General features: G+C 40.8%; 1 protein-coding gene across 1 annotated transcript in view; it reads right to left on the reverse strand.

Moving 5' to 3' along the window:
- The window catches only part of slc6a19a.1 (solute carrier family 6 member 19a, tandem duplicate 1), a 33,644-nt gene extending 17,461 nt beyond the window's left edge, over positions 1–16,183 (reverse strand). The window contains exon 1 of the mRNA XM_052015733.1: positions 15,923–16,183. Within this exon, the coding sequence (XP_051871693.1) occupies positions 15,923–16,139 (217 nt within the window). The 5' untranslated portion in view covers positions 16,140–16,183. The remainder of the gene's footprint in view (positions 1–15,922) is intronic.
- Positions 16,184–27,530: the final 11,347 nt, after the last annotated feature.

Below are 27,530 nucleotides of genomic sequence, written 5' to 3' on the forward strand. Positions count from 1 at the left end.
TTGACTGGATGGAGACTCCCCAAATAGCTTACACATGGATCCTCACTGCCTACACAGAAGACATCGAATATATAAATGTAGCCTGAGCTTAGTCCAAAATCTCACAGTTGAGAGGTCAGCATATAATCCACCATGCTATCAGTGCCCAACTTTTTTCAAATACCAAAGTGTTACTCAAATTTACAACCATGGAATATAGATTGGTTTGCAGTTTCCATTTTTATTCTTCATCTGTTTACATATTGATCAACAATATCAGTAGAAACTTTGTCTTACATTTTGTTGCAAACTTGAAGAGAAGACAAAAGGCTGCTTGACTTAGTGTGCAAATATAATGCATAATTGTCTCTAGACCATCTCCAATTACAGAAGATATTACTTCCAGAGGTCAGTTAGCACTCAAAAACTGTATATACTTTCCATATTCACTGCAGCAATTTGTCAAGGCTTCTTTGACCATAGTCTTTAAAACTTACTATTGGGAAGGGCAAGAGTGCCAGCTGCATTCAAGCACTCTCTAAATTACACAACATCTTGGAATATATTGCTGTTTTGTTGTCACTCTGTGGGATTACCTTCACAGATTACAGCAGTTGAAGAAAATACCTCTTTGAATTTGCCAATGATGCACACACCTCACAAATAAATAAAAATAGAATACTTTGTAAATAGACAATCAAGCAACTAACGACTGGCAAGATAAAAAGACTGAACAAAATTGAATGGGACCATTCTCGATTCACCCAGCACCACACTTGGCCCTTGTGCTAATCCCACAGCCAGAAACTGTGGGAGGGGCTGTGCTGAAGGCATCCACTCCTTGGGCCTTCCATGTGTTGGAGCAGCCTGTGCATGGCACCTGTCCTCAAGCAGCACAACTAGAGGACCTGATTCCCATTAGCAGCTTCATATCCTTTGACAAATTTCTGGTTAAAGACGTTTTCATTATTTTTACACAATGCTGATATTTAGATTTCAATAATTAAAATGTAAAATTACTTAAAATACCTAATAATATAATGAATTGAGTTAAAAGTGCTTTAAACTGTTGTGAAATAAAGAAATATAAACAAAAGAACTTAACCTGAACTTATCTTTATATTAAAGATTGGTGATCACTGCTTGTACTCCAGACATGGGGAGCCAGAAACAAAATAGATCTCACCCTCACTCAATTTAATCTGGAACCACCACTAGATTCAGTGTTGTGTCCAGTTGCAGAGATGGATTTTATATACATGGGTGTTGAACCTCCAACACATTTCCAATTTGCACATTAAAGTGTCTAGATGAAGAAGTGAAAGATGCACAGACATCAGAGTATGGACAGGTGGTGCATGCCCAATAGATCTGCTGCTCATATCAGTTCTCCTTTGGTCAATAATTTTTAACATAAATTTATCCTTTATAGTATTATTATTCTTTATTTTTCATTTATTTCATGCTTACTCTTGGAACAAAACCTCTTTGCATTAAATTACCAAAAGCTTATTCCATCTTTTGGCAATGCAGTTTTGGTGGCTGTGTCAATCAGCAAATTAACATGAAATATCAAGTGGGAGACATTGCATGGTGCTGGTGAACCAAATGGCAGGGGGAAGGTTTTACAAACTGGTGAGATGGCAGGTCGGTCTTGCTAATGACCACCCAAAATGTGGTAATGTGCTGCATGGCGGGTAGGCAGAGGGGGAGGTGTGGCCATGATGGTTAGTAGTGATATAAAATCGATAGAAAGGAAGGATATTGGGTCAGAGGAGGTGGAATCTTTGTGGGTGGAGCTAAGGAATAGCAAGGGTAAAAGGACAATGGTAGCGGTCATATATAGGCTCCCTAATAGCAGTCAGCAAGTGGACGATAAGTTGCAGTTTGAGACAGAAAAAGCATGCCAGAGTGACAATATGAAGATAATTATGGGGGATTTTAACATGAAGGTGGACTGGGAAATCCAGAATGGCGGTAGTACTCAGGAGAGGGAGTTTGTGGAATGTCTAAGGGACGTTTTTCTAGAGCAACTTGTTGAAGAGCCCACCAGGGGATCAGCTGTTTTGGATTGGGTGCTGTGTAATGAACCGGAGGTGATTAGGGAACTAAAGGTAAAGGAACCACTGGGAACCAGTGATCACAATATGATTGAGTTCAGTTTCAAGTTTGAGAAGGAGAAATTGGTAACTGGTGTATCGATATTTCAGTGGAACAAAGGAAATTACAATGGTATGAGAGAGGAGTTGGCCCTAATTGATTGGAAGAGTAAACTGGCTGGAGGGACGGCAGAGAAGAAATGGAAGGAATTTCTACAGGAAATAAGGAAATTACAGGATAGATATATTCCAAGAAAAAAGAAGGTTTTTAATGGAAAAAAGGCACAAATGTGGATAACGAGAGAGGTGAAGGCTAAAATAAAAGCAAAAGGGGCGGCGTACAAAGAAGCAAAAATTAGTGGCAAAACGGAGGACTGGGAAGCTTTTAAAAACCTGCAGAGAGAAACTAAGAAGGTCATTAGGAAAGAAAAGATGAATTATGAAAGGAAGCTGGCGGATAACATTTGAAATGATACTAAGAGTTTTTTTAAATACATAAGGTGTAAAAGAGAGACACGGGTTGATATAGGACCAATTGATAACGGTGCAGGAGCTATTATAATGAACGATAGAGAGATGGCAGAGGAATTGAATGAATATTTTGCATCGGTCTTCACCGTGGAGGACATCAGCAATGTGCCGGTTAGTTAGGAGTCTCACGAAATGGAATTGAGTTCAGTTAAGATTACTAGGGAGAAGGTGCTAGGAAAACTAAATGGACTAAAGACTGATAAGTCTCCCGGACCGGATGAGGTGCATCCCTGGGTTCTGAAGGAGGTGGCTTTAGAGATAGCGGAGGCATTGGCGATTATTTTCCAGAAATTGATAGATTCAGGCGTGGTTCTGGAGGACTGGAGGGTCGCAAATGTAGTTCCATTGTATAAGAAAGGAGGGAGGCAGCATAAAGGAAATTACAGACCTATTAGTCTGACGTCAGTGGTGGGAAAGTTATTGGAATCTATCCTCAAAGACGGGGTTACGGAATACCTAGAGGCGCAGGGCAGGATAGGTCCTAGCCAACATGGTTTTGTGAAGGGAAGATCCTGCCTGACCAACCTATTGGAGTTTTTTGAAGAAATCACAGGCAAGGTGGATAAGGGAGAGGCGGTAGATGTTGTGTATTTAGACTTTCAAAAGGCCTTTGATAAGGTGCCTCACAAGAGACTGATTAATAAGATGAGAGGTCATGGAATTATGGGTAGGATAACAGAATGGGTGGAGCATTGGCTGGTTGACAGGAAGCAAAGAGTGGAAATAAAAGGATCTCGTTCTGGCTGGTTACCGGTTACTAGTGGTGTGCCGCAGGGGTCGGTGTTGGGACCGCTCCTTTTTACCTTGTACATTAACGATTTGGATGATGGAATAAATGGTTTTGTGGCTAAGTTTGCGGATGACACCAAGATAGGGGGAGGAGTAGGGAGTATTGAAGAGATAGGAAGGTTGCAGAGGGACCTAGACAGTTTAGGAGAATGGGCAAGGAAATGGCAGATGAGATTCAATGTAGGGAAATGTGCAGTTGTACACTTTGGAAGCAGAAATAAGCGGGCAGATTATTATCTAGGAGGAGAGAAAATCCAAAGCACGTAAGTACAAAGGGACTTGGGGGTACTTGTGCAGGATACCTTAAAGGTTAACCACCAGGTCGGATCGGTGGTAAAGAAAGCGAATGCTATGTTGGCATTCATTTCAAGAGGTATAGTGTATAAAAGTAAGGAAGTGTTGATGAGGCTCTACGGGGCACTAGTGAGGCCTCATTTGGAATATTGTGCGCTGTTTTGGGCCCCACATCTTAGGAGGGATGTGTTGACGTTGGAGAGGGTTCAGAGGAGATTTACGAGGATGATTCCAGGAATGAAAGGGCTTAAGTATGAGGAGCGTTTGTCGGCTCTTGGACTGTACTCGCTGGAGTACAGAAGAATGAGAGGGGACCTCATAGCGACATTTAAAATATTGGTAGGAAAGGACAGAGTAAATGTGGCTAGGCTGTTTCCCTTGGTGGGTGAGTCCAGGACCAGAGGGCACAATCTTAGAATTAGAGGGTACAGTTTCAAAACAGAGATGAGGAAAAATTTCTTTAGCCAGAGGGTGGTGAATTTGTGGAACTCCTTGCCACGTACAGCAGTGGAGGCCAGATCAGTGGGGGCGTTCAAGGAGGAGATAGATAGATATCTAAATAGTCAGGATATCAAGGGATATGGGGATAAGGCCGGAAATTGGGATTAGAATAGTTTTTTTTTCCCTTCTTCCCCCATTCCCCATTTCTCATTTCTATTTCCCTTTCCTTGGAGCAGACTCGATGGGCCGAATGGCCTGCTTCTGCTCCCTTGTCTTGTGATCTTGTGATCTTGTGATTCCATGAACTACATCCAAAGCAGACATAATGAAGCAGTAATGGCAATGGATAATTCTAGGATGCATAGGCTATGAGTACCAATTTGAAACCCATGCATGTTTACAGTGACATGGATGCCACAATAAATTAATTCTGCTGTGCTGTTTGAGTAGTATCTGTGGGTTTCTTTGTGCTAAAGCAAATAGAGCTGAACTATAAACTGAATATCCTTCATTGAAAGTGATAATTCTTAAGTGAACAGGAGTGCCTGGTATAAAAATTTATCTAAGTTATATTACATGGAACATTCAGGTCTTAAAGATATACTTATATGCATTTACTTCTCCCATTGAGAAAGAAATAAACTCGTACAAATCATCAACCATTTGTATGCAAGAGAAAGCACATTGTTTTGCTATTTATATCAATATACAACTGTCAATTCAACCATGACCTCATTCACTTAAGTCTTTAGCGTAAGCTACAGTTGACTCATGATGGAACGTCTTCCGCTGATCCTGGACTCACAACGTTGTTTCCTCTGGGGCACTTCACCCTGGTCTAATTCACCACAGCCATTAGATCCACGTAGCACAAATTTCTTTAGATTTTTTTCAGTGTTCAACATCTGTATGCTTGAACCAAACCACTGTCATATCTCCTCCGAGGAATGTTGTGTGTTTAACTACTTGGATCTTTTTTTGCCCAACTTTCATATTCCTCATCAGATGTACTGCTGTCAAATTCCATCTGGAAGTGTATTGATGCATCACCATTTGTACCATGGTCACAACACCTGCCCTCATGAAGAGAGTTGCCTTTATGCACTGCACTCTCATGCTACACTGTGTTTTAGCGCACTGTCCCAGGGAGTTGCACAGTAACCATTAAACTACCTTTTCTCCAGCTATCTCACTTGAGCCTCAGCCTGTATCCCCAGCTGGCAGTGACTGCTAGCTGAAGGTCATTGGGTCCAGCCAAGTCAATCTGAAGAATGGCCTCTCAGACAGGGCCAGTGCACTCTGAAGTGTGAGTAGCTCCTGTATCTACTTGCAGTCCTGTGCTATGAACCTTTCAAAAGCACAGTCCATTCCCATGTTTGCTGAGTATGTTCATAGCCCACACCTGTGACAAATGAAAACACCTGTCTCTACTAGCACACAAGATGCTGGCGGAACTCAGCAGGTCAGGTAGCATCTATGGAGGGAAATGGACAGTCGATGTTTTGGGTCAAGACCCTTCATCTGGTCCAAAGCTGGTGTGGACTTTGATCGGTCAGCTGGGAGACGGATTTCTAGTCACTTCATAATCACTGCCAAGCCCATCTTGAGGGCATATCCTCTTTAACATAATGGGAGTGAGGTGGAGATGGAAAATTAGTGGTCTGAGGCACTCTGTCTGCCCCAGGAAATTGTAATATTGGCTGAACTGGCACTGATGGGAAAAGTCTGGTGTCTAGAGGGAAGGTACTTTTTGTGGAAGGCTGATTTTGTGGAACCTATAAATTGTAATACAATAAACCAGCAAAAAACATATCCAAGAACCAGCAGCTGATCCAGGGCAGAGGATACAACATGTTCTCTGCACAGTGCTGGCTTAAAGTGTTAACCATTATCCTGTGATGTTCACAAATCTGCCAGTTGCATATTGAAAGAAGCTACTACCTGACTAAAAGTGATGTTCTGATTGTGTGGGGAAAACTGGTCCAGAGGAGATTGGTAAAGGCTGAAATACAGAGAGAAAGAGCATCACAGGACTATATGTTCCATTTTAATTCCAATTTACCTTGCTGAAAAGAAACACATTTTCAATTATTGCTGAAGACTTTTTGATTTTTTTCTTTATTTTTCTTTCTCTCTTTTTCACCTTTCTTTCTTAAACCAAATTTTCCCCTCTCCTTATTTTTCACTTTCTGTACCTCATTTGACATTGAATTCATTATTCTAGCTTAAACATCTGCATTCAGACTCTGCTTGTCCCATTAATAATTCTTCAATCTGATTTTGTTAAGTATATACAGTGTTATTTGTCCTGTTACCCAGGGGTCCAGATGCACAGTAGTGTGCCGTGGTATTTAGGTGAGCCAATATTATCAAAACCCATTGAAGGTCACAGAGAAGTGTTCACAACAAAATCCAGTTAGATGTACCTCAGATCTACGGATCTCTCAGGATGAAATTTGCAGAATTGACTCAATAATTCATTAAATTAATCAGTTACATACATTTTGTTCATGAGAACGCTAAAATCTGGCATCAAGCACCATCACAGTAGCTCATTAAATCCTTTTGTTTACATTAATGGACAATGAGTATTTCTAAAATATCCAAAGCATGTCCATTTGAATGGATAATGTATTCATTCCTTGCAGAGTTTCAAAGGTCACCAGCACTCCAAAGTGCACCAGAAAGCCATTTTTTTGCTCTGCAATTCTCAGTTAAATGAAATATTTGTCTTAAAGAAAGAGCTTAGTAATTTAAAGTGGACACCAGGAAAGTGAACAGTATTTATACAGACTTCACTTCTGCATATCTTAATGGAAGACTTCTGGCTTTTTCATGGACATTGTTTTGTAAGACTTAAGGGAACTTTGTGTTCATGTGGGGAAATTATACCTCTTAATGGAGACTAAAACAGTGAGAGGATATCACTGGAATTAAAGAAAGTGACACCTCAAAATATTTTCTAAAGTATTAGAGTATCTGCTTTGGACCAAAGAACCTCTCATTTGCAGAACAGACTACCATTTAGTACAGAAAAAGAGAACTAGCTGAAATCATTCACATGTAAGTTAGATTCTGCCACATGAAGTATAAAGGGGCTTTCAAGGTTTCCAATTGCTCACTTTGCTGAATATGGTTTCTTCTACTGACGTATTCTTTGGATAGTATATTCTTTCATAGGATGTGGGCTTCACTGCCTGTCCTAAACTACTTTAAAACTGAGAGAATTACTGGGCCCTTTTCAGAGGGCTGTTCAAAGAACTGGAGTCATAAATAGGAAAGGCTGGACAAGCATGGCACGTTATTTTCCTAAATGACATCAGTGAACCAGGTGAGTTTCACAAAAATCCAATACTGCTGTGGACAGTATCGTTAGTTCTTCAATTCCAGACTTATGTCATGAGTTATCCGAATTTAAGTTCCTTGGCTATCCGTGATGAGAGTTGAACTCATGTCTCTTGTTCATTAATGCAGACCTCTAGATTACTAGCCAAGTAACAAAGCTACTTCTTCCATGAAATTGGACCCCTTTGTGCCTGTGTAAATTGCTCATAAAGAAGCAAATTTTACCTGTTTTTATGTCTTTACACCAGCAGAAGGTGCGCCCTCTGATAAATTGGATTGGGGTACTTTCTCCCATATTTCACCCTAATGCAGGTTTCGTTTCCCCATTGTAATTCCCACATACGATGGCGTCATCAATCAGTGCCGCTCGACAGAACTTGGATGAAAAATTCATAACCTACAACTTAATAAGTTGCTTACAATGAAATGAGGGGCGAATCCTTTGTGATGTCCCTGTTGTAATTATAAATCACCTACTGTCCTTCTGTGGGTTTTATTGTATAAAGGATCTCTGTCATGGCTCTAGCTCATCCCCATCCTGTTCACAGCCCCAGCCCAATCTTGGTCACAGCCCCAGCCCATCCCCATCCTGACCACATCCCATCCCATCCCCATCCCAGTCACGTCCCCATCCCATCCCCATCCCGGTCACAGCCCCATCCTGGTCACTGCCTCATTCCATTCCCATTCGGACCATATCTCATCCCATCCCCATCGCCGTCACATCCCCAGCCCACCCCCATCCCACCCCCATCCCAGTCACAGCCCCATCCCACTCCCAATCCAGGTCACATCCCCGTCCCACCCCCATCCCGGTCACAGCCCCATCCCACCCTCATCCCGGTCACATCCCCCTCCCACTCCCATCCTGGTCACATCCCCAGCTCATCCTGTTTGATCACAGCCCCCCAGCCTGATCACAGCAGCAGGTCATCCCTGGACTGACTGTGAGACTTAACCCTGGACTTGGTTGAATTGCTCCAAAGCTCGGAGGGATGAATTGCTGTTTGTACCTGTTTCTTATTCCCATCCCTCCGTCTCCCCGATCTGCCCTCTCTCGTTCCATTTTCCATACCCCTTTAGACTGCTGTTGGAGAGGTCTCTTTAACATCCATTTCCCATAGGTTGGTGTGTGAATGCCTTTGCTGCCTAGAGCCCAACAAGCAGCAGTGTCTTTAACATCTCTTAAAGAGAGTAAACTACAATAACTATTTCTTACAGCAAGAATCTCTCAATTTCACATCTCTTTCTGTGAATTCTGATTCCCTATTAGCATGGTATGCAGCACCCACTTAGCACACCAGAATTGCCTGGAATCTAATTTCTGGGCATTTGTTACTATCCTTCCTAAAAGCACTCAAGTGTGCACTCTTTGACCAGAGACTGCTGCACAGCTATTAGAATCAAAAATCCTGGCTCATACTCAAGGATTCCCTCTCAGCCTCAATGTAACAGACTGTCTCTGAGAAAGATATACCAAAATGCTGCTGAATATTGCTTTTTCCTCTTTTTAGTTGCTTTGCAGTTCCACCATTTTCTAGTCTTAGTTTCCAGTTTTGAGCGTTTGCACTTCTTTAATAATCCTAAAGTTGGTGGCTGAACAGTGAATTAGTTTTCTTAATATCAGTCCTTGCCTTGACCTTGTTCTACTGCTCTCTTAAGTCATAACAGACTTTAACAAAAACCCAATAAAATGCCAGAGTCAAAAATCCAATAAAATGCCAGAGTTTGAGTTGACAGGAACAAGCCATCATAGGTTTATCAAGTTGTGTAAGCTACTCAATGCAATTCGCTTAGATAAGAAACAGATAGAAATATCTTGGTTAATGTCCCAGGCTGCACCAACAGCATGTGCAAGATTAAACAGCCTTTGTCTTTATTCTTTCTTACAGCCCAGCAACAACACAGAAGGTGTTTTAAAAACCTATCTCACAGCCTGGTTAAAAACTGCCTTGAATTTTTTTTAAATTAATTATTTTTTAAAAAATTTTTTACAGCGTGGTAACAGGCCCTTCCGGCCCAACGAGTCTGCGCCGCCCATTTTAAACCCCCAAATTAACCTACCTGTACATCTTTAGAATGTGGGAGGAAACCGGAGCACCCGGAGGAAACCCACGCAGACATGGGAGAACGCGCAAACTCCTTACAGACAGCGACAGGAATCGAACCCCGATCACTGGCGCTGTAATAGCGTCGCGCTATCTGCTACGCTAGAATGGGGTAAGTAGAGGAATGTTGTGCTGAGTTTAAAACAAAAATGAGCCATGATCTTAGTCAATGCTCGGTTCCTGTGCTCCCTTGAAAGCGACTGGATTCACTAGAAAATTTATGTTACTGAGTAATATCTTTTCTTAAAAAAAATGAAATAAATGTATATTAATAGGACCACTGAAAGGCCTGGATAGGATGGATGTAGAGAGGATATTTCCATTAGTAGGACAGTCTAGGATACAAGGGCACAGCCTCAGAATAAAGGGACATTCCTTTAGAATTAAGATGAGAAATTTCTTCAGCCAGAGAATGGTGATTCTGCTGAATTCATTGCCATGAAGGGTCATGGAGGCCAAGTTAATGGGCGTATTTAAGGCAGAAATTGACAGGTTCTTGACTGGCAAGGGGGTTAAGGGTTATGGGGAGAAGGAAGGAGAATGGGGTTGAGAGAAAATGATCAGCTGTGATTGATTGAATGGCGGAGCAGACTTGATGGATCGAATGGCCTAATTCTGCTCCTATATCTTATGGTCTATGGTCTTAAATTTTATATAACAACAAAGCAGTATTCCCTTTGAAAAGCTGAAACAAAAGGAAAAAAAATCATTATATGTTCCTAGTTCAACCTTCATACTCTGAATGATTTTCCCAAGGATGGCTAAGGATGGACAATAAATTCTGGTTTTGTCAGTGGTGGCCATATCCCATGAATTAATAAATGAAAACAGAATAAATTAGCAAGAACTTAGAAATGTATGGATAGCTAAGGGCAGCCAGCATTGATTTGTTTTAGGCAAATGATATTTTACATGTACAATATTTTTCTCACAAAAAAAATGGACAGAATAGTGGAATCCTGGAGGTGGATAAGATGGCTCTCTCCTCCTAATCCCAACTTGTTTTGTTACTCTTTGTGAGAAATATTAGCTCCTAAGATTATCAATGTGTGTAGGACGTGTTTGCTGCACATTGCCTAAAATGTAACTCTCTTGAAATCATTTGAAATTGCAGTTGTGACAATATTGAGACAGATGGGAGCTGTTTACAACACACTAATACATGATATAATGTTGCTTGGAACAGTTTTATGATCAGGTGAGTTAATAATTTACTGAGAAAAACTCAATAAGGCAAATAGCTCTCCAAAAAAATCTGTTATGCTTTTAAAACCTAATCTGAGTGTGGCATTTCAGGAGGAGAAGGGGAAATCTTGAAAGGATGTGATGTCAATTAGTTATTCACAAAATGAGCTCTCTTTAAGGTAATTTTGCTTTTAAGCCAACCAGAAAAACGGCTGGAAATACAAATAGAAGAACTAATATGTTTAATCTATAGAACCATCAGATCCTGTTTGCAGGATCTTAAGTAATATTTTTTGGCTTAATGGTTATGTATTTTGAACATGAGCAACTAATCCCAAGTTAACATACATCTATTTCTATAAAAACAGGTATTAAGAAAGAACCCTGCTCCCCAACACACCCACACACGAGCTTGCACGCAGACAGACTGACAGACACATACACATACACACATGCGCGTGCATGCATCTGCCATGTCTAAAATGCTGCATGGATTTTTCTTAATGTTCAGCACCTCCTGATTTGACAGGCTCTTTATAATATATCCATTGACATTTTGTTAGTAATTCTTTATGGAGATGAATTTAGTTACAATTCATAGCAGCATGTCTATTTCTTTTTACCTCAGAAGTAACATATAAGCCCTGCACTGAAAATGCATTCAGTACAATGTCATTATTTGCAACAGTTTAAAACAAGGAAGAAAGCAATAGCTAGATTCTACGAGAATCTTTATTTATCCCAGAGAGATCACCCATAAATTGGTCAGTATAAATATCTCTTACCTGAAGATGCATTAAATTGCAATGTGCTTTTCATTCAAAGACAAAATTTTGTTCTGAGTTCTTTATATTTCCCTGTTTGATTTGGGAATACATTTCTCTCATTTTCAAGTTATTTTCTATTCCCTACCTTCCTATCCATCTGATTACTGACAGTGTTGGTAACTGACTTGTTCTGAGTTATCTGTTGAAGCAGAATAATTTACAAAGCTATAGGGAAAGAAATTGATAGGACTGTGTTAGTTGGAGCCTGTACAAGTTTGATGGGCAGAACACCCTCCTGCGTATGATGGTTTTGATTCTATGATTATATTCTATGATTCTATGATTATGAATATTACTATATTAGTAGCCTAGATTCTGAGCATCTCCACAAACTTTCTCTAAATAGAGGAATTCCAGCTTCTCTCTACCAATAAGGGTGAGAGCTTTGTCCTCAGGTCATTAGGGCTAAAGACATCACACAACAGTGGCAGTGTGCTATATCCCATTTCAGATATATTGAGTTTTGCTACAGACACTACTTTATCATCATTCAGCATTACTGATGCAAAGGAGAATTTGTTGTTCCATTTATGTTGCACAGTTGCAGTTTTTAATCTTCTGTACTGCCTTATTCTACAATATCTCAATGTTTGTGTTAGATGACAGATGCCAATTTATAAAGGTTATTTACAGTTTCAAAGGTTCTCATTGTGTGTCGAATAGTCAGTACAAATTATGTGCTATATTGCACCAAATAATATGTAAATTTTCAGAATTAGTGCTTTAAACACAGGAAAACATAGAAATGAAAAATACACCATGCACCCTCTCGAGCCAGCAAAGATATTGTTGAATTTAATGCTCCCATCCTCGACCCTCAAAATGAGATATATCCAGCAGCTACTCCCCTTGACCACTGTAACTTGACCAGAAATTTAGCATGAACTCTCTTTCTGTGAGCAACCACTTACACTACTCCTACATTAATCCCATTTTTTTTTATTCTCCTCACACTCTTGTCATTTCTGCTCTGATTCTACCACTCACCTACATACTAGGGGTTCACCAGACTGATTCCTGGGACGGTGGGATAGTCATATGAAGAGAGATAGGGTCAACTAATCTAATGTTCTTCTCATTGAAATTCTACCAGGGATTGACAAACTTGATACAGTGAGAATGTTTCCCCTGGCTGCGGTGTATAGAACCAGGGGTCACAAAGGAGGGTATGGGGCCAGGTCATTGAATAGATTTAAGTAGATAGTTTTCTCGACGTGAAAGGAATCAAGAGGTGTGGAGAGAGATTGGGAATATGGTATTGAGGTAAAGGGTCTGCCATGATCACATTGAATAGCAGAGGAAGCTCACAGGGCTGAATGGCCAACTTACCTTTCTGCGATTCTGTTTCTAGTGTTCCCTGCTGACAAATGTAAGTATATGTACATTGGATGGAAGAAGACTAGACTTGATTAGGAATTCCACTTGTCAACTTAAGGACATGGAGAATAATGAGATTAGAGAGGGGTATGTTGATATTCCAGTGCACATTGATATCAAAAATGAGGTGTTGGGTGTCTTGAAGAACATTAATGTTGCTAAGCCCCAGGGCCTGATGGGATCTCTCCCGTTATTGAGGGAGACAAGCGAGGAGATTGCTGGGGCCTTGGCATAGATCTTAGAAAACCTACAGCACAAAATGTCCCCTTGGATCCCATGCCTCCTTACTTTCTCAATAAGCCTTGCATGGGGTACCTAATCAAATGCTTTGCTGAAATCCACATACACTACATCTACTGCTCTTCCTTCATCAATGTGTTTAGTCACTTCCTCAAAAAATTCAATCAGTCTCATAAGGCAAGACCTGCCCTTGACAAAGCCATGCTGACTGTTCCTAATCATATTATACCTTTCCAAATGTTCATAAATCCTGTCTCTCAGGATCTTCTCCATCAGCTTACCAACCACTGAAGTAAGACCCACCGGTCTATAATTTCCTGGGCTATCTCTACTCCCTTTCTTGAATAAGGGAACAACATCCGCAACCCTCTAATCCTTAATTTATGTTTTCTTCACATCCTCTTTAGTCACAGATGAGGTCCCAGACAACTGGAGAATTGCCAATACTGTTACTTTGTTTAAGAAGGACAATAGGGATAACCTAGCAAATTATATGTCAGTGAGCCTTCCATCCAAGGAAATTATTGGAGAAGATTTTTAGGGATAGAATTTACTCACATTTGGAAAAGCATGGATTTATTAGGGACAGTCAGCATGGCTTTGTGCAGGAGAGGTTATGCCTTATGAAACTGTTGAGTTTTTTGAGGAGGTGACAAAGATGATTGATGAGGGTAGAGCAGTGGACGTTGTCTATGTGGCTTTAGTGAAGCATTTGACCAGGTCCTTTGTGATAGGCTAATCCAAAAGATTAAGGCACATGGGATCCACGGTGACTTGATAAATCGGATTCAAAATTCGCTTGGTCAAAGAAGACAGGGGGTAGTGGGGGAGGGATGTTTCTGTGACTGGAGGTCTGTGCCCAGTGCTGTTCCACAGGGATCAGTACTCTGATGTTTGTGATATATACAAATGATTTGGACAAAAATGCAGGTGCGCTGTTCAGTAATTTGGCAGACAACACAAAAGTTGGTGGAGTTGTGGATAGTGAGGAAGGTTATTAAAGGATACAGCAGGATATAAATCAGTTGGAAATATGGGTAGAGAAATGGCATATGGAGTTTAATCCAGACAAGTGTGACGTATTGCACTTTGGGACATCAAATGTCAGGTGGCTGTAAACTATTCTGATGATCTTCTGACAGCTCACGTTATTACAGGTTCTTTACACTCTTTCTAAATGATCAGAGGCATTTAGATACAGTTATCTTATTTTAGACTTATCATATTTGCAAATGACATACAAGGAAACCATTCAACCGATTACTGGGATGTGAGAGGAAACTGGAGCATCAGGGGAAATTCCCACAGTCACAGGGAGAACATGTAGACTCCACCTGGTCAGTACAGGAGGTCAGAATCAAACCTAGCTCACCGCATTCATGAAGCAGCAGCACAACATACAGTACCACTCGCTGCCCAGTTGAAATACATCTAAGTAATTTCAAAAACAAAAAAAAAAGCAAATAAACTTAATTAAAATAACTTTACCTCATAGTTAAAGAAACATAAATTTTTATTTAAAAATATGAAAAACATTATGTTTTTTGAAGTTCAGTGACCCCCTTCAAATGGGTCCACACTGGATGTGCAAGCTATGGCTGGCAAAAAGCTGAAGGACGAGAAGGGACAAATAAGTATATTTAGCCCTCACTCAATAAGTTATGGGACTATTGTTAAACTCAGTTGGGAGCCCAGAGGGGGAGTGGGGCTCACCTGCTGTGCTGACACAGGCACTGTAGCTATCTGGCTATTCCCTGTAAAACTGCAGTGTAAAAATCAGCGTGATCCAGCCAAATGCACACACATTGAACTTCATTTCTGAAATTCATTGTAACATAATGAAACTAAATTTCACAGAGTTCAACATGAAAACTATTTTATACATAAAGTGCAAACAAAAAAAGATTAAATTCTATTCCATTTTTAGAAATCAAAATTTGAAACGTTCTAATCTCCACCTGGTAAAAAAGCCAGAGTGTTCATATTGAAACTGAACATTATCTGAATTAGTTAAAATTTTAATCAGGATTGGAGAATTACATGGTTAGAACATTAGCCTGATAATTGTCAATTCCTTAAATAGAAATACACAATCTTCTAAGTTTCATTTCAGACAATTAAAAAAAAACGTTGGTTTGCTACAGTATTTCTTATTTTGAAAGTCAATTATCTTTTACTAAGAACCATATAGCAGGATACAAGGGTGCTAGCTTAGATTCATTCTCTACTTGTAATCAAATTGCACTTTGCCAAAACCAGGCTACTGGTGGCAATATTTAAACACTGAAGGAAAATAAGTGAAAATGATTGCATTTGAAAATGATCAAATTATATGGAGCTCCTTAAAGTTATTTCTACAATTGCAATCCAAATGGATATTTTCCTTCTATCTAATTGAATTTCCATTGAAATATGTCCTATCATTATTGAAATCCGCAAGCTACCAGATGTTTATGCTATTATTAATAAATTCCAATGAAGAATCATGTTTATTCAGACAAGTTATTGTTCTTCACACTTCTTAGAACTACTCTGTTTTGCATTCACTTATCCTTGTACCCATTCTTTAAGATAAATATCATACTATAAGTTCCATCTAATAATACACTTTTACAATAAGAATTGTAGAAAAAGTAGTAAATCATAGAAATATGTTTTGCTTCTTTATATCACTTGCTGACTAATATTGAACTGTTTTATTACATACCTCCTCCATGGCTTTGACAGAGATAGGGGAAACGCCACACATTTCCTAATCCCACGCAAAAACCAACACATGTTAACAAGTACTGAGCTTTGTTGTCCCATTTGGGTCGATCATCCACCTCTTCTATTTCTCTCTTCTCGAGCTCATCATAAGAAGGAATTCTATCTTCCAAGCCAGGATTTGGCAAAGTGAATGATGGCAAACGGAGACTTGGCATTATGGTTTGGAGACACAAGCTCACACTGTCTCACACTAGGAGCAGAGTGGCAGAAGGGGGTCTGAATAAAGTGGAAGGTGCTATTGTTAACAATGTGCTTTTATACTGAACCTTTAGCACCATCAACTGTAGGTGTATCTGCTGAAAATTGATGTGTTAGCAGAATGTTCAACCATTCTAGTAAAATTTGATAATTATTAATGCACTTTATCACTTGGAAGTTTACAGTTCTGAAATACAATTGCAGGTTTTGTATCAGAAGACTTCTCCATTTAGATTTATTTGATTCTGTTAGGGAAAGATTGCAAACCATCCAAGTTCCCTTCCTTGTTTACATTTTATAGTCCACTTTTTTACTGCAAGAATAAAAATCAGCACTTTTTTATTTAATTTGTATCAGCAGATCAGACATCTCAATAAATACAATAAATAAATAGAAAGTAGGAATAATTGTTATCATCTGATTACTTTGGTATGCTTAAGTCTAGGTGTGTTTTTCAATTGCAGAATTTCACAGCTTATCAGAATCAGAATCAGAATCAGGTTTATTATCGCTGACATATGTCGTGAAATTTGTTGTTTTGCAGCAGCAGTACAGTGCAAGATATAAAAATTACTTTAAGTTACAAAAATAAATAAATACTGCAAAAGAGGAATAACAAGGTAGAATTCATCACGGGGGATTTCAACCAGGCCAGCTTGAAGAAGTCTCTGACAAACTACCACCAACATATTACCTGTCGAACCAGAGGAGCCAATACACCCGATCACTGTTACACCTCTATCAAGAACACTTACTGTGCCATATCGCCCCTGCACTTTGGCAAGTCCGATCACCTGGCTGTACTTCTACTCCTGACGTATAGGCAGAGACTGAAGACCACAGCACCATTGGTGAGGACCGCAAAGGTATGGTCAAGGGAGGCAGAGGAGCGTTTACAGGACTGCTTTGAAGCAGTGGACTGCACCATATTCAGGGATTCATCTTCGGATCTGAATGAATATGCCACGGCCATCACCGACTTCATCAAGACCTGCGTGGGTGAGTATCTCAATGGCACAACTGAGTGTGTGCTGTTGAGAACATACTGAATTTTCCCAAACCAGAAGCCCTGGATGAACCAGGAGATTTGCAGTCTGCTGAGGGCTAGACCTGTGGTGTTCATGACCTGCGATCCAGAACCCTACAAGAAGTCCAGGTACGACCTACGGAAGGCCATCATGAGAGCGAAAAGGCAATTCCATGTGAAGTTAGAGACACAATCGGATGCACAACAGCTGTGGCAGGGTTTGCATGCCATTATTTCCTATAAGGTGAAACCTAACAGCATAAATGGCAGTGATGCTTCACTCCCTAATGAGCTCAACGACTTTTATGCATGCTTTGAAAGGGAGAATAACACTACACCTGTGTGAATCCTTACAGCATCTGGGGATCCTGTGAGTGCTGTCTCAGAGGCCGATGTCAGAACAGCCTTCAAGAGGGTGAAACCTTGCAAGGTGTCAGGCCCCAACAGTGTACTTGGCAGGGCACTGAAAATCTGTGTCGACCAACTGGCTGGAGTGTTCAAGGACATCTTCAACCTCTCACTGCTGCAGTCAGAGGTCCCCACCTGCTTCAAAAGGGCATCAATCATACCAGTTACAAGAATTGCCTGGTAGCACTCACATCTACCGTGATGATGTGCTTTGAGAGCTTGGTCATGGCTGGAATTGACTCCTGCCTGAGCAAGGACCTGGACCCGCTGTAATTTGCCTACCACCACAACAGGTCTACAGTGGACGCAATCTCACTGGCTCTCCACTCGGCTTTGGAGCACCCAGAAAACAGCAAAACATACATCAGGCTGCTGTTTATCAATTACAGCTCGGCATTCAACACCATTGTCCCCTCAGTACTAATCAACGAGCTTCAAAACCTGGGCATCTGTACCTCCCTCTGCAACTGGATCCTCGACTTCCTTATCGGGAGATCACAGTCAATGCGTATCGGTAGTAACATCTCCTCCTCGCTGACAATCAAGACAGGTGCACCTCAAGGACGCATGCTTTGTCCACTGCTCTACTCTCTCTACATTCATGACTGTGTGGCTAAGCACAGCTCAAATGCCATCTATAAATTTGCCGATGTCACCACTGTTGTTGGCAGAATCTCAGATGGCAATGAGGAGGCATAGAGGAGTGAGATAGATCAGCTGGTTGAGTGGTGCCGCAACAACAACCTTGCATTCAATGTCAGCAAGACCAAGGAATTCATTGTGGACTTCAAGAAGGGGAAGTTGGGAGAACACATCATTGAGTCTTCATTGAGGGGTCAGCGGTGGAATGGGTGACCAGCTTCAAGGTCCTGGGAGTCAGCAACTCAGAGGATCTATCTTGGGCCAAACACATTGATGCAATCAGGAAGAAGACATGCCAGCAGCTCTACTTCATTAGGAGTTTGAGGAGACTTGGTATGTCACCAAAGACTCCTGCAAATTTCTATAGATGTACGGTGGAGAACATTCTGACTGGTTGCATCAGTGCTTGGTATGGAGGCTCCAATGCACAGGATCAAAAGAGGCTGCAGAGGGCTGTAGACTCAGCCAGCTCCATCACAGGCATAACCCTCCCCGCCATCGAGGACAGCTTCAAGAGGCTGTCCCTCAAGAAGGCGGCATCCATCATTAAGGACCCTCACCACCCAGCACATGCCCTCTTCATGTTACTATCATCGGGGAGGAGGTACAGGAGCCTGAAGACCCACACTCAATGTTTCAGTAACAGCTTCTTCCCCTCCGCCATCAGATTTCTGAATGGTCCATGAACCCTTGAACACTACCTCGTTATTCCTCTTTTGCACAATTCATTTATTTTTGTAACTTATAGTAATTTTTATGTCTTTATGTCTTGCACTGTACTGTTGCCGCAAAACAACAAATTTCACAACATATGTCAGTGATAATAAACCTGATTCTGCTTCTGTTCATGGGTTCATGGACATTTCAGAAATCTGATGGCGGAGGGGAAGAAGCTGTTCCTATAATGTTGAGTGTGGGTCTTCAGGCTCCTGTACCTCCTCCCTGATGGTAGTAATGAGAAGAGGGCATGTCTAGGATGGTGAGGGTCCTTAATAATGGATGCTGCCTTCTTGGGGCACTGCCTTCTTGAGGCACCGCCTCTTGAAGATGTCCTCAGTAGCGGGGAGGGTCGTGCCCGTGATGGAGCTGGCTGAGTCTACAACCCTCTGCAGCCTCTTTCGATCCTGCACATTGGAGCATTCATACCAGATGGTGATGCAACCAGTCAGAATGCTCTCCACTGTAGAGATTTGCAAGAGTCTATCCAGAGATTTGAATTAATAATTAGGAAATGTGGTTTCAAATTCCACCAAGGCACCTGTGTATTTGAAATAAAATGTAAGTATCCTCAGCATTGGAACCTGAAACCTATAGATTGTCATAACAAACCATCTGGTTTATTGATGTTTCTTTGGGGAATGAAATATGCGTCTCTTACCTTGTCTGATCTAAATGTGACTTCAGACCCACAGTAAGATGCAAACAATCCTCTGAATTTGTCTTGCAAGAAATTCACCTGCAACAAACTGCTATGATAAAACTTACAGGAATAAAGTCAATTAGACTACCAGGCTTCACACTCAGCACTGGATTCTGACACAGGCTGCTCTGTTAACTCTGCAAAGCCCTCCTCAGGCCTAATTTCGTAGCATTGTCCCACAGACTAATCAAGCTACATTATGACATAGCTTCATTCATATGCCTTTCAGGCAACATCCCAGATATCTCTTTTATGATCCATTGGTATTGCCTGTCCACAGGCAAGACAGTCTCAGAGTAGCTTACATGTGGATGGGAATGTATCTGAGAGTCCATCATGTTTATTCTGGATACCACAGCATCCCATGGCAATAGGTCAAACAGCCCTTCTTACTTACAGTGCAGAAAGAAACCATTAAGCTGATCCGGTCCATGTCAGCTCCTCGCAGAGCCAATCAGTCTCACCCCTTTAACCTATTGATGTTCACATGCCTATCAACATGCCTTTTGTTCTTTCCCACTTACCTGCACAGATAGGTTCTTTAGTACTTGTTAATTGTTTCACCCTGCTTCTGGCTCCTTCTCCGAAACTCAGACTTGGTCACCCACACTGAAGTTGCCAATATAACCTTTCAATAGTGACTTAGCTAAAATTGCTCTATTTGATAGCCCAACAATAAATTACTCTCCTTTTGCTGTAAACACAGGGACCTTTGACAAATAAGATTCTATACAAATTATTGAAGATAATCAATATTAGTGTCACAAGCAAGAGTTATCAATGTCCTTCAATATCTTTGAGTAAAACTGAGATTCTGTTGTCATGATCACCTTGTAATGTACTTATAAGAACACTTTACCTATACACATCTTGAGTCTTCAAGATCCTGCTACAAACTACTTGTCTCAGGCATTGCAATTGTTACATTATTACAAACAGGTACATGACATGAGTCAAAGAAAATCACAAAATTTAGCTGCTGGAAAGCTGAAATAAAAATAGAAACTGCTGGAAACACTCAGCAGGTCAGGCAGTGTCTGTGGCAAGAGAAATAGTTAATGCTTCAAGTCTGGTATTCTTTGTTAGTTAAAGCGTCCCAGACCTGAAACGTTATCGGTTTCTCACACCACATGAGTCCCTTCCTAACAGGATCAAAGCATATTTACACATAAACAGAGTACAAAATGTCGATTAACTACAATATCTGCAACTATTGTAAGTACTTAGGAAGAACGTAGTGGCTGTACACTCCTTTCATCTGAGCCATAGACCATTGGTTGAAGATTTCCTTGGAGATGTGTCCTAATCTGTCCACTTTCAGCTGCTTCATGAATGGCCCTCCCTTGATACTGAAGTGGGGATATTCCCTGATTGCACATTGTTGATTGCACTTCTTACATTGAACAACTCCAAGCTGCATAATATCTCTGTATAGGGAGGAGCACAGTGTGCTTTCACTCAGGTGCAGTGGGACCAATGTACCTTGCTGTCCATTCTGAAGAAGAAACATTCTCCACCAACCTATGCTTTCTGTTACTTGACAAATTTCATATCCACATTTCTCCTGGACCTTTAATCCCAGAGACTTCATTTAAGCCTGTTTCCTTATAGCCACATTGATGTTAAAATGAAACTGAATCTTCAAAAGGCCTAAACTTCTCGGTGACATTGTCACGGAGCCTTGTGGCTCACCTGTACTCACCTGCCTGACTTCTACTTTACAGTACAATTGCAACCATGGCATGTTCTTATTTGCATACAGGGCTTATTTTGGAAAGTTAAACATAACATCATAAACATGTTTTGATTATTTCAAGAGGTAAACCAGATCATATAAGAAAATGCTTTCCAGTATCTCTGCAGTTACTTGGGACTGTGCTTCTTAAGGTTGGCTCATAAATTAATTTAAATCCTCTCTAGCATGTGGTAAGCTTGTTAAACTGTGCTAACGACGTTCTGTAAAACATTGACAGGAATGGGTAATCTTTACTTTTGTAAAACATTACAATAATCCCTTATACCTGAGCCCATCCAGTCATTTTCAGATACTTGAATGATGAATTCAAAGGATGCTTTAAAATGATCAAAGCATAAAACAGCTGGTGCAAGAGATGGCTATCAGCTGATCATGCAGAGATTTGTAGCATCAGTTTCAAATACAATTCCCACTCCTTATGCAGGCTGTGCTTGTGGTTGGTGCCCATCTATGATATGTGGTTAAGCATAACCATTTTCCACCATCTGAGAAATCAATTCCGTGGATACCAGTTCTTTAATGCATGGAGTACCTTGGGCAATCTGTTAAACTCCTTATTTCCAATGGAAGTGCAATTACTTGAGTGACTCTCTCCTACACACCAGTGATTAATGATGTCGGTTGAAAGGAATCAGTTAACAGTGAAGATGGCTTTTATAGCCACCTGAAATGTACTGATTTTGAACAAATCACAATTACAAGAGGGGTGGCTTGCCCTTCAAGATCCAGTCACAACAGGGGAAATGGCAAATTGTTGAAGGTAATGTCACCTACCAATGACTGAGAGAGAGAGAGAGAGACAGAGAGAGAAAGAGAGAGATATGAAAAGAGAGGAAAAAAGAGCTTGGGGGAAAACCATATCTTTGAGCTCTGTTGCTGATTGCTCCACTGTCATTGGCAGAGCAAATAAAAAGTTATAAACCAGAGGGAGGAGTGCAGATACTTTGTTGGAATGTAGGCCTGAAGAAGATTGCAAGCATGGTGGGTGCAAGCCTATGGATGTATTGAAAACAAACATAGGAACTTTAAAAACAAGTTGCTGCTTAACTGAGAGTCAGTTTAACTCAATGAACACAAGAATTTGGAATCTGTTAGGGTATAAGCAGCAGAGTTACAGATGAGCTCAAGTCCCTAGAGAATGGAATGAAGGAAGCCAATGAAGTGGATTGGAGTGATCAAGGCCAGGGACAACAAAGGCCAGGATGAAGGTTTCAGTACCAGTTGAGCTGAGGTAAGACGGAGGTAAGAATCTTGGAAAAATTGAGATCACAGCTGTGGACACAAATCATCTTTATTCAGCACAAGTAAACATTCAGGAGAGGACCTCGTGGAAGGATCTCTCAGAAGGATTTCTCAGAACTCGAAGTACATCAAGGATTAACATTCCTTAAGCACAAAGATAACAAACAGTTGTAATAACTACAATCATGTGGTTTACTTCAACATTTTGGATGTATACAAGTGGCTCTGTAGAATTGGATATTTACAATGAGAGCACATCTCAACTGACAAAAACACCTCAATTTGTTTTGAATCCAGACCCCAGAAAAACCCTGCTTTAACCAATGTATTGAGGGATGGCTCTCCAGATACACAAACACCTCAAACAGAGATTAACAGAACATAAATGTTTTTAACTTAACCCTCTCCATGATCTCATCCTGTTTATCTCAATGCAGTCTGATTCACATAAACATTCAACTCTGGTTGTCCCTGTGTGATTTACAGTGGTGCAAAGCTCAGGATGACCCATGTCTAACGGCTGGTGTCAGTGTCCTCAAAGTATTAATGGGTATTACATTATTAATAAGTATCTTTTTTCATGTGTCCACAGAAGAGACTGTTTCCAAAGCATTTCTCTGAAATGATCTCCTGCTGTAAGCCAGTAGCTTGCATACTTTTCACACAATGGTGTCTGTTTGATTACTGCTTATAATTTACATGTGCACAGTTTACTTTGAAAATTGGTTCTTGTGTGTTTTAATGGCTACTATATTAATAGCTACTTGTATTAATGACTACTATGTCTTATGCTCTATACTTTCTGATTATGGCTGCTTCTCTCTAGCACCACATATTCCTCAATTCCCTGAACTTCAATAACTTATGTAGTTCCTCTTTGAATATCCCCAATGATTTGGCCTCCACAAACTACTAGGATAGAGAATTCCAGAGATTCACCACACTCTGCGAGAAGTTCCTACCCACCTCAGTTTTAAAAGACTGCCCCCCCCCTCATTTAAGATTCTCCCATTAGTGGAAACATCTTGACATCTACCCTGTAATGCCCCCTAAGGAGTTATATGTTTCATTAAGATAACCCCTCATTCTTCTGAACTCCAAAGAATATAGATCGAATTTCTTCAGCTGCTCACAATGGGACAACCCTGTCATCCCAGGAATTAGTCTAGTGAATCTCTTTTGCGCTGCCTCCAATGCCATAATATCTTTTCTTAGATAAGGGGGCCAAAACTATGCACAGATGGGCAAAAGGGTCGGCATGGATGTGGTAGGCAAAAGGGCCCCCTTCTGTGCTGTACATCTCTATGACTTTAATACTCCAGGTGTGGCCTCACCAACACCCGATATAATTGTAACAATTCTTCCTAAATTCTAAACTCCAATCCTCTTGCAATAAAGTCTAATATGCCACGTGCCTTCCTAACTACCTGCTGCACCTACCTCCTAACCTTTTATGATTCGTTAACTGACTAGAATTCTCTTACTTTACCTGATGACCTTTGGTAATTGCATAGCAACTGCTGCATAATTATGCAATTTGATTTCAAACCCAAACTGCATAAACACTAATTGCGTGCTGAAACTGTGTTTAGTTGTGACAGCAATTTAACTTTTTGCTCCAGAGCCAGATTAGGTGTGCCTCTTAAAACTGCAACTAATGCTAGTCAGCAAGTCAGATCCAATCCATCCACTGATTTAGAAGAAGATTATTATCATAATTAATTTATTGCTCTGAGAAGTAATCATGTGCACTATCTCTCTGGTAAATTATTTTCGTGCCGGTTAAATTGCCTATCTTTGCATTTTGACTCAGTTTTCATTGCTTACCTTCTATTGTTTGTTGTATAATGTAACCAATACATCTGGTATAAAGGTCACAGTGCGTAGTTCTGTAAACATAAGCAACAACTAATTGACAAGGCACCATAAGTCTCTTAGCTTGCAAAATGTATGAGAAGTAATGGCATGAATGTACTCACAGCACTGATAGATTGCATAAGCGACCAACAACATTGTAATGGCCATTCCTGATAAAATGAGATACAACAGCCTGCATTTGGGATGTTGCGTTCAGTTTTGGTCTCCCTGCTATAGGAGAGATGCCATTAAGCTAGAAAGAGTGCAGAAAAACTTTACAAGGATGTTGCCAGAACTCAAGGGAGAGAGGTTGAGCAGGCTAGGTCTTTATTCGGTGGAGAGTAGGAGAATGAGGAGTGATCTTATAGACGTGCATAAAATCATGAGGGGCATAGATAAGGTGAATGCACACAGTTTTTTTCCTAGAGCCGTAGAATCAAGAACTAGAGGGCATAGGCTTAAGGTGAAAGGGGAGAGATTTAGTAGGAACCTGAGGGGCAACTTTTTCACTCAGAGAGTAGTTAGTATGTGGAATGAGCTGCCTGAGGAAGTGGTTGAGGCAGGTACACTAACACCATTTAAAAGGCACTTGGAGCGGTACATGGACAGAAAAGATACAGAAGGATACGGGCCAAACACGGGGAAATGGGTCTTAGATGGGCATCTTGGTTGGCATGCGACCGTGGGGCCTATTTCTGTACTGCATGACTCTATGACTCTATAACAGATATAAATATAATAAAGTGATATGGATTTAAAAATGAGAAATTAGATCCCATTGTGCATGTTTTTTTTTATGCATATACCATCCAGAAAGAATATTTTGCATCTTTTTATTTGTGTCCATTTTCTGGTGAAGTTGTGACCTTTGAGAAAATGGATTGAAAACTGTCACATAGAATTGAAAACTGGCTGTCAACTGGCTGTCACATAGAAAACAGAGAGTTGGAATAAATGGAGGGATGAAACTAGTGGAGTATTCCTGGAATCGATTCTTGGCCTCACTTATTTACTATTTGTATTAATGACTTGGAGGAGGGAACAAAATTTAAGGTTTCCAATTTTGCCAATGATACAAAAATAGATGGAAGGGCATGTTGTGATGAGGACATTGTGATTCTGCCACGGGACAGGTACATTGAGTAACTGGGTAAAAATCTGGCAACAGGAGTCTAATGTGGGGAGGTGTAAGGTCATGCACTTTGGTAAGAGGAATCAAAAGGTGGATTATTATCTGTATGAAGAGAAACTGCAAATGTCAGAAGGGTTCTAGGTGTTCCAGTGCAGGAATCACAAAAAAGTTAGCAGATAGGTCCAACAAGTAGTTAAGATGGCAGGTGGCATGTTGGCCTTTATTGAAAAGGGGTTGGAGATTAAGAATAGGGAAGTTTTGTTACAGTTGCACAGGGTGTTGGTGAGACCACACCTAGAATACTGCACACAGTTTTGGTCCCCTTACCTAATAAAGGATATAGTAGCTTTGGAGGCAGTCCAAAGGAGGTTTACCAGGCTAATTCCTGGGATGAGAGGGTGTCCTATCAGTGGATGCTTGACAATTTGGGTCTGTATGGCTTGTTTAGGAGAATGAGGAGTGACCTTATTTGAACATATAAGATCCTAAGGGGGCTTAACAGGGCAGATGTTAAAAAGTTTCCACCCATGGGAGAGTCATCAACAAGGGGACATAACTACAATATAAGGGGCCAGTCATTTATAACTGAGGTCCAGAGAATTTTTTTCTCTCTCAGAGGGTACTGAATCTCTGAATATTCTGTCTCCAAGGGTGGTGGAGGCCAAATCATTAGATATATTTAAGGTGAAGATAGATAATTATTTGAAAGATTGAGGAATTGAGGGTTATGGCAAACTGCCACAGAAGAGGAGCTGAGGCCAGCATAGATCATTGAATGGTGGCACAGACCTGAGGGGCTGAATGGTCTACTCTTGCTCCTATTTCCCTTTTTCTTGCATTCTTATTTTCTTAACTGGTTATTTCCTGTCACAGTAATCACTAATGCTAACATCCTTTCCACATTGCATTTCCACACATGATAATTTCATCGACGTCTGCAACTCGTTTTAATTACTTAACAAAAATTGGATCAACATTCATAAACTAATCACAGTGTGACATCAAAGGTAGTGAACTATGCAGCAATTAAAGTGAATCTTCCCTGAGACATTGTTTTCATATGTTAAAAAGCATCCTGTTTAAAAAATATTGGTGCTGGATTTGTTAAGAGAAGGTAGTTGATAGAAGGATTAGAGAGGAGATGGCAGCCACTTGTAAAGGTTGAGGGGGTTTGTGAATTGGCAGTTAGAGCCCACACGCTCTCACCCTCTGCATCTGATGTCTGCTGCTGAACATGGAGACATGGAACACCTGTGACAAAGGACCATGATCAGCCTACTCCAGAGTCAAAGGATCTCGCTTGGGGCGCCCACCTACTGCTTTACTCCTCTCAATCCCAGTTTCCCTCTCCCCTGTTTATGATTTCCTCCCCTTACCCTCCATCTCCACAGCAGCCAGAAGCGGCCATGAAGAGATCTCTTTAAAAAGCGATGTGGCATCTGCTCTTTCAGGAAGGAGCAGTGTCTGTGTATCGCACAGACACTGTTGTAAGGCTACTAAAGGGGGAAAAACCATGACAACAATTTCTTGAAGACACCAGAGAATCCAAGAGAACTTACAACTGCAAAGGATGCCATTCAGCCCATCATGATTGTACCAGTTGAACAAGAGCTGCCCAACCTAATCCTACCTTCCAACACTTGGCCCGTAGCCCTGCAGGTCACGACTCTGCAAGTGCAGATCCAAGTACTGCCTGATTCTGCCACCATTTCAGGCAGTGAATCCTTGACACTCTCATTGTTCCAACAATTATTTTCCCTTAACAAATCCATGTCAACTGTCTTTGGTTAATAGGGACCATTCTAAATTAAGGTTCATATTGTTTCTTAGTATGGATTCCAATAATTTGCCCACGACTGAACTT

The sequence above is a fragment of the Pristis pectinata genome, chromosome 5, assembly GCF_009764475.1.
Source record: "Pristis pectinata isolate sPriPec2 chromosome 5, sPriPec2.1.pri, whole genome shotgun sequence".
In the NCBI taxonomy this organism is placed as follows: Eukaryota; Metazoa; Chordata; class Chondrichthyes; order Rhinopristiformes; family Pristidae; genus Pristis; species Pristis pectinata.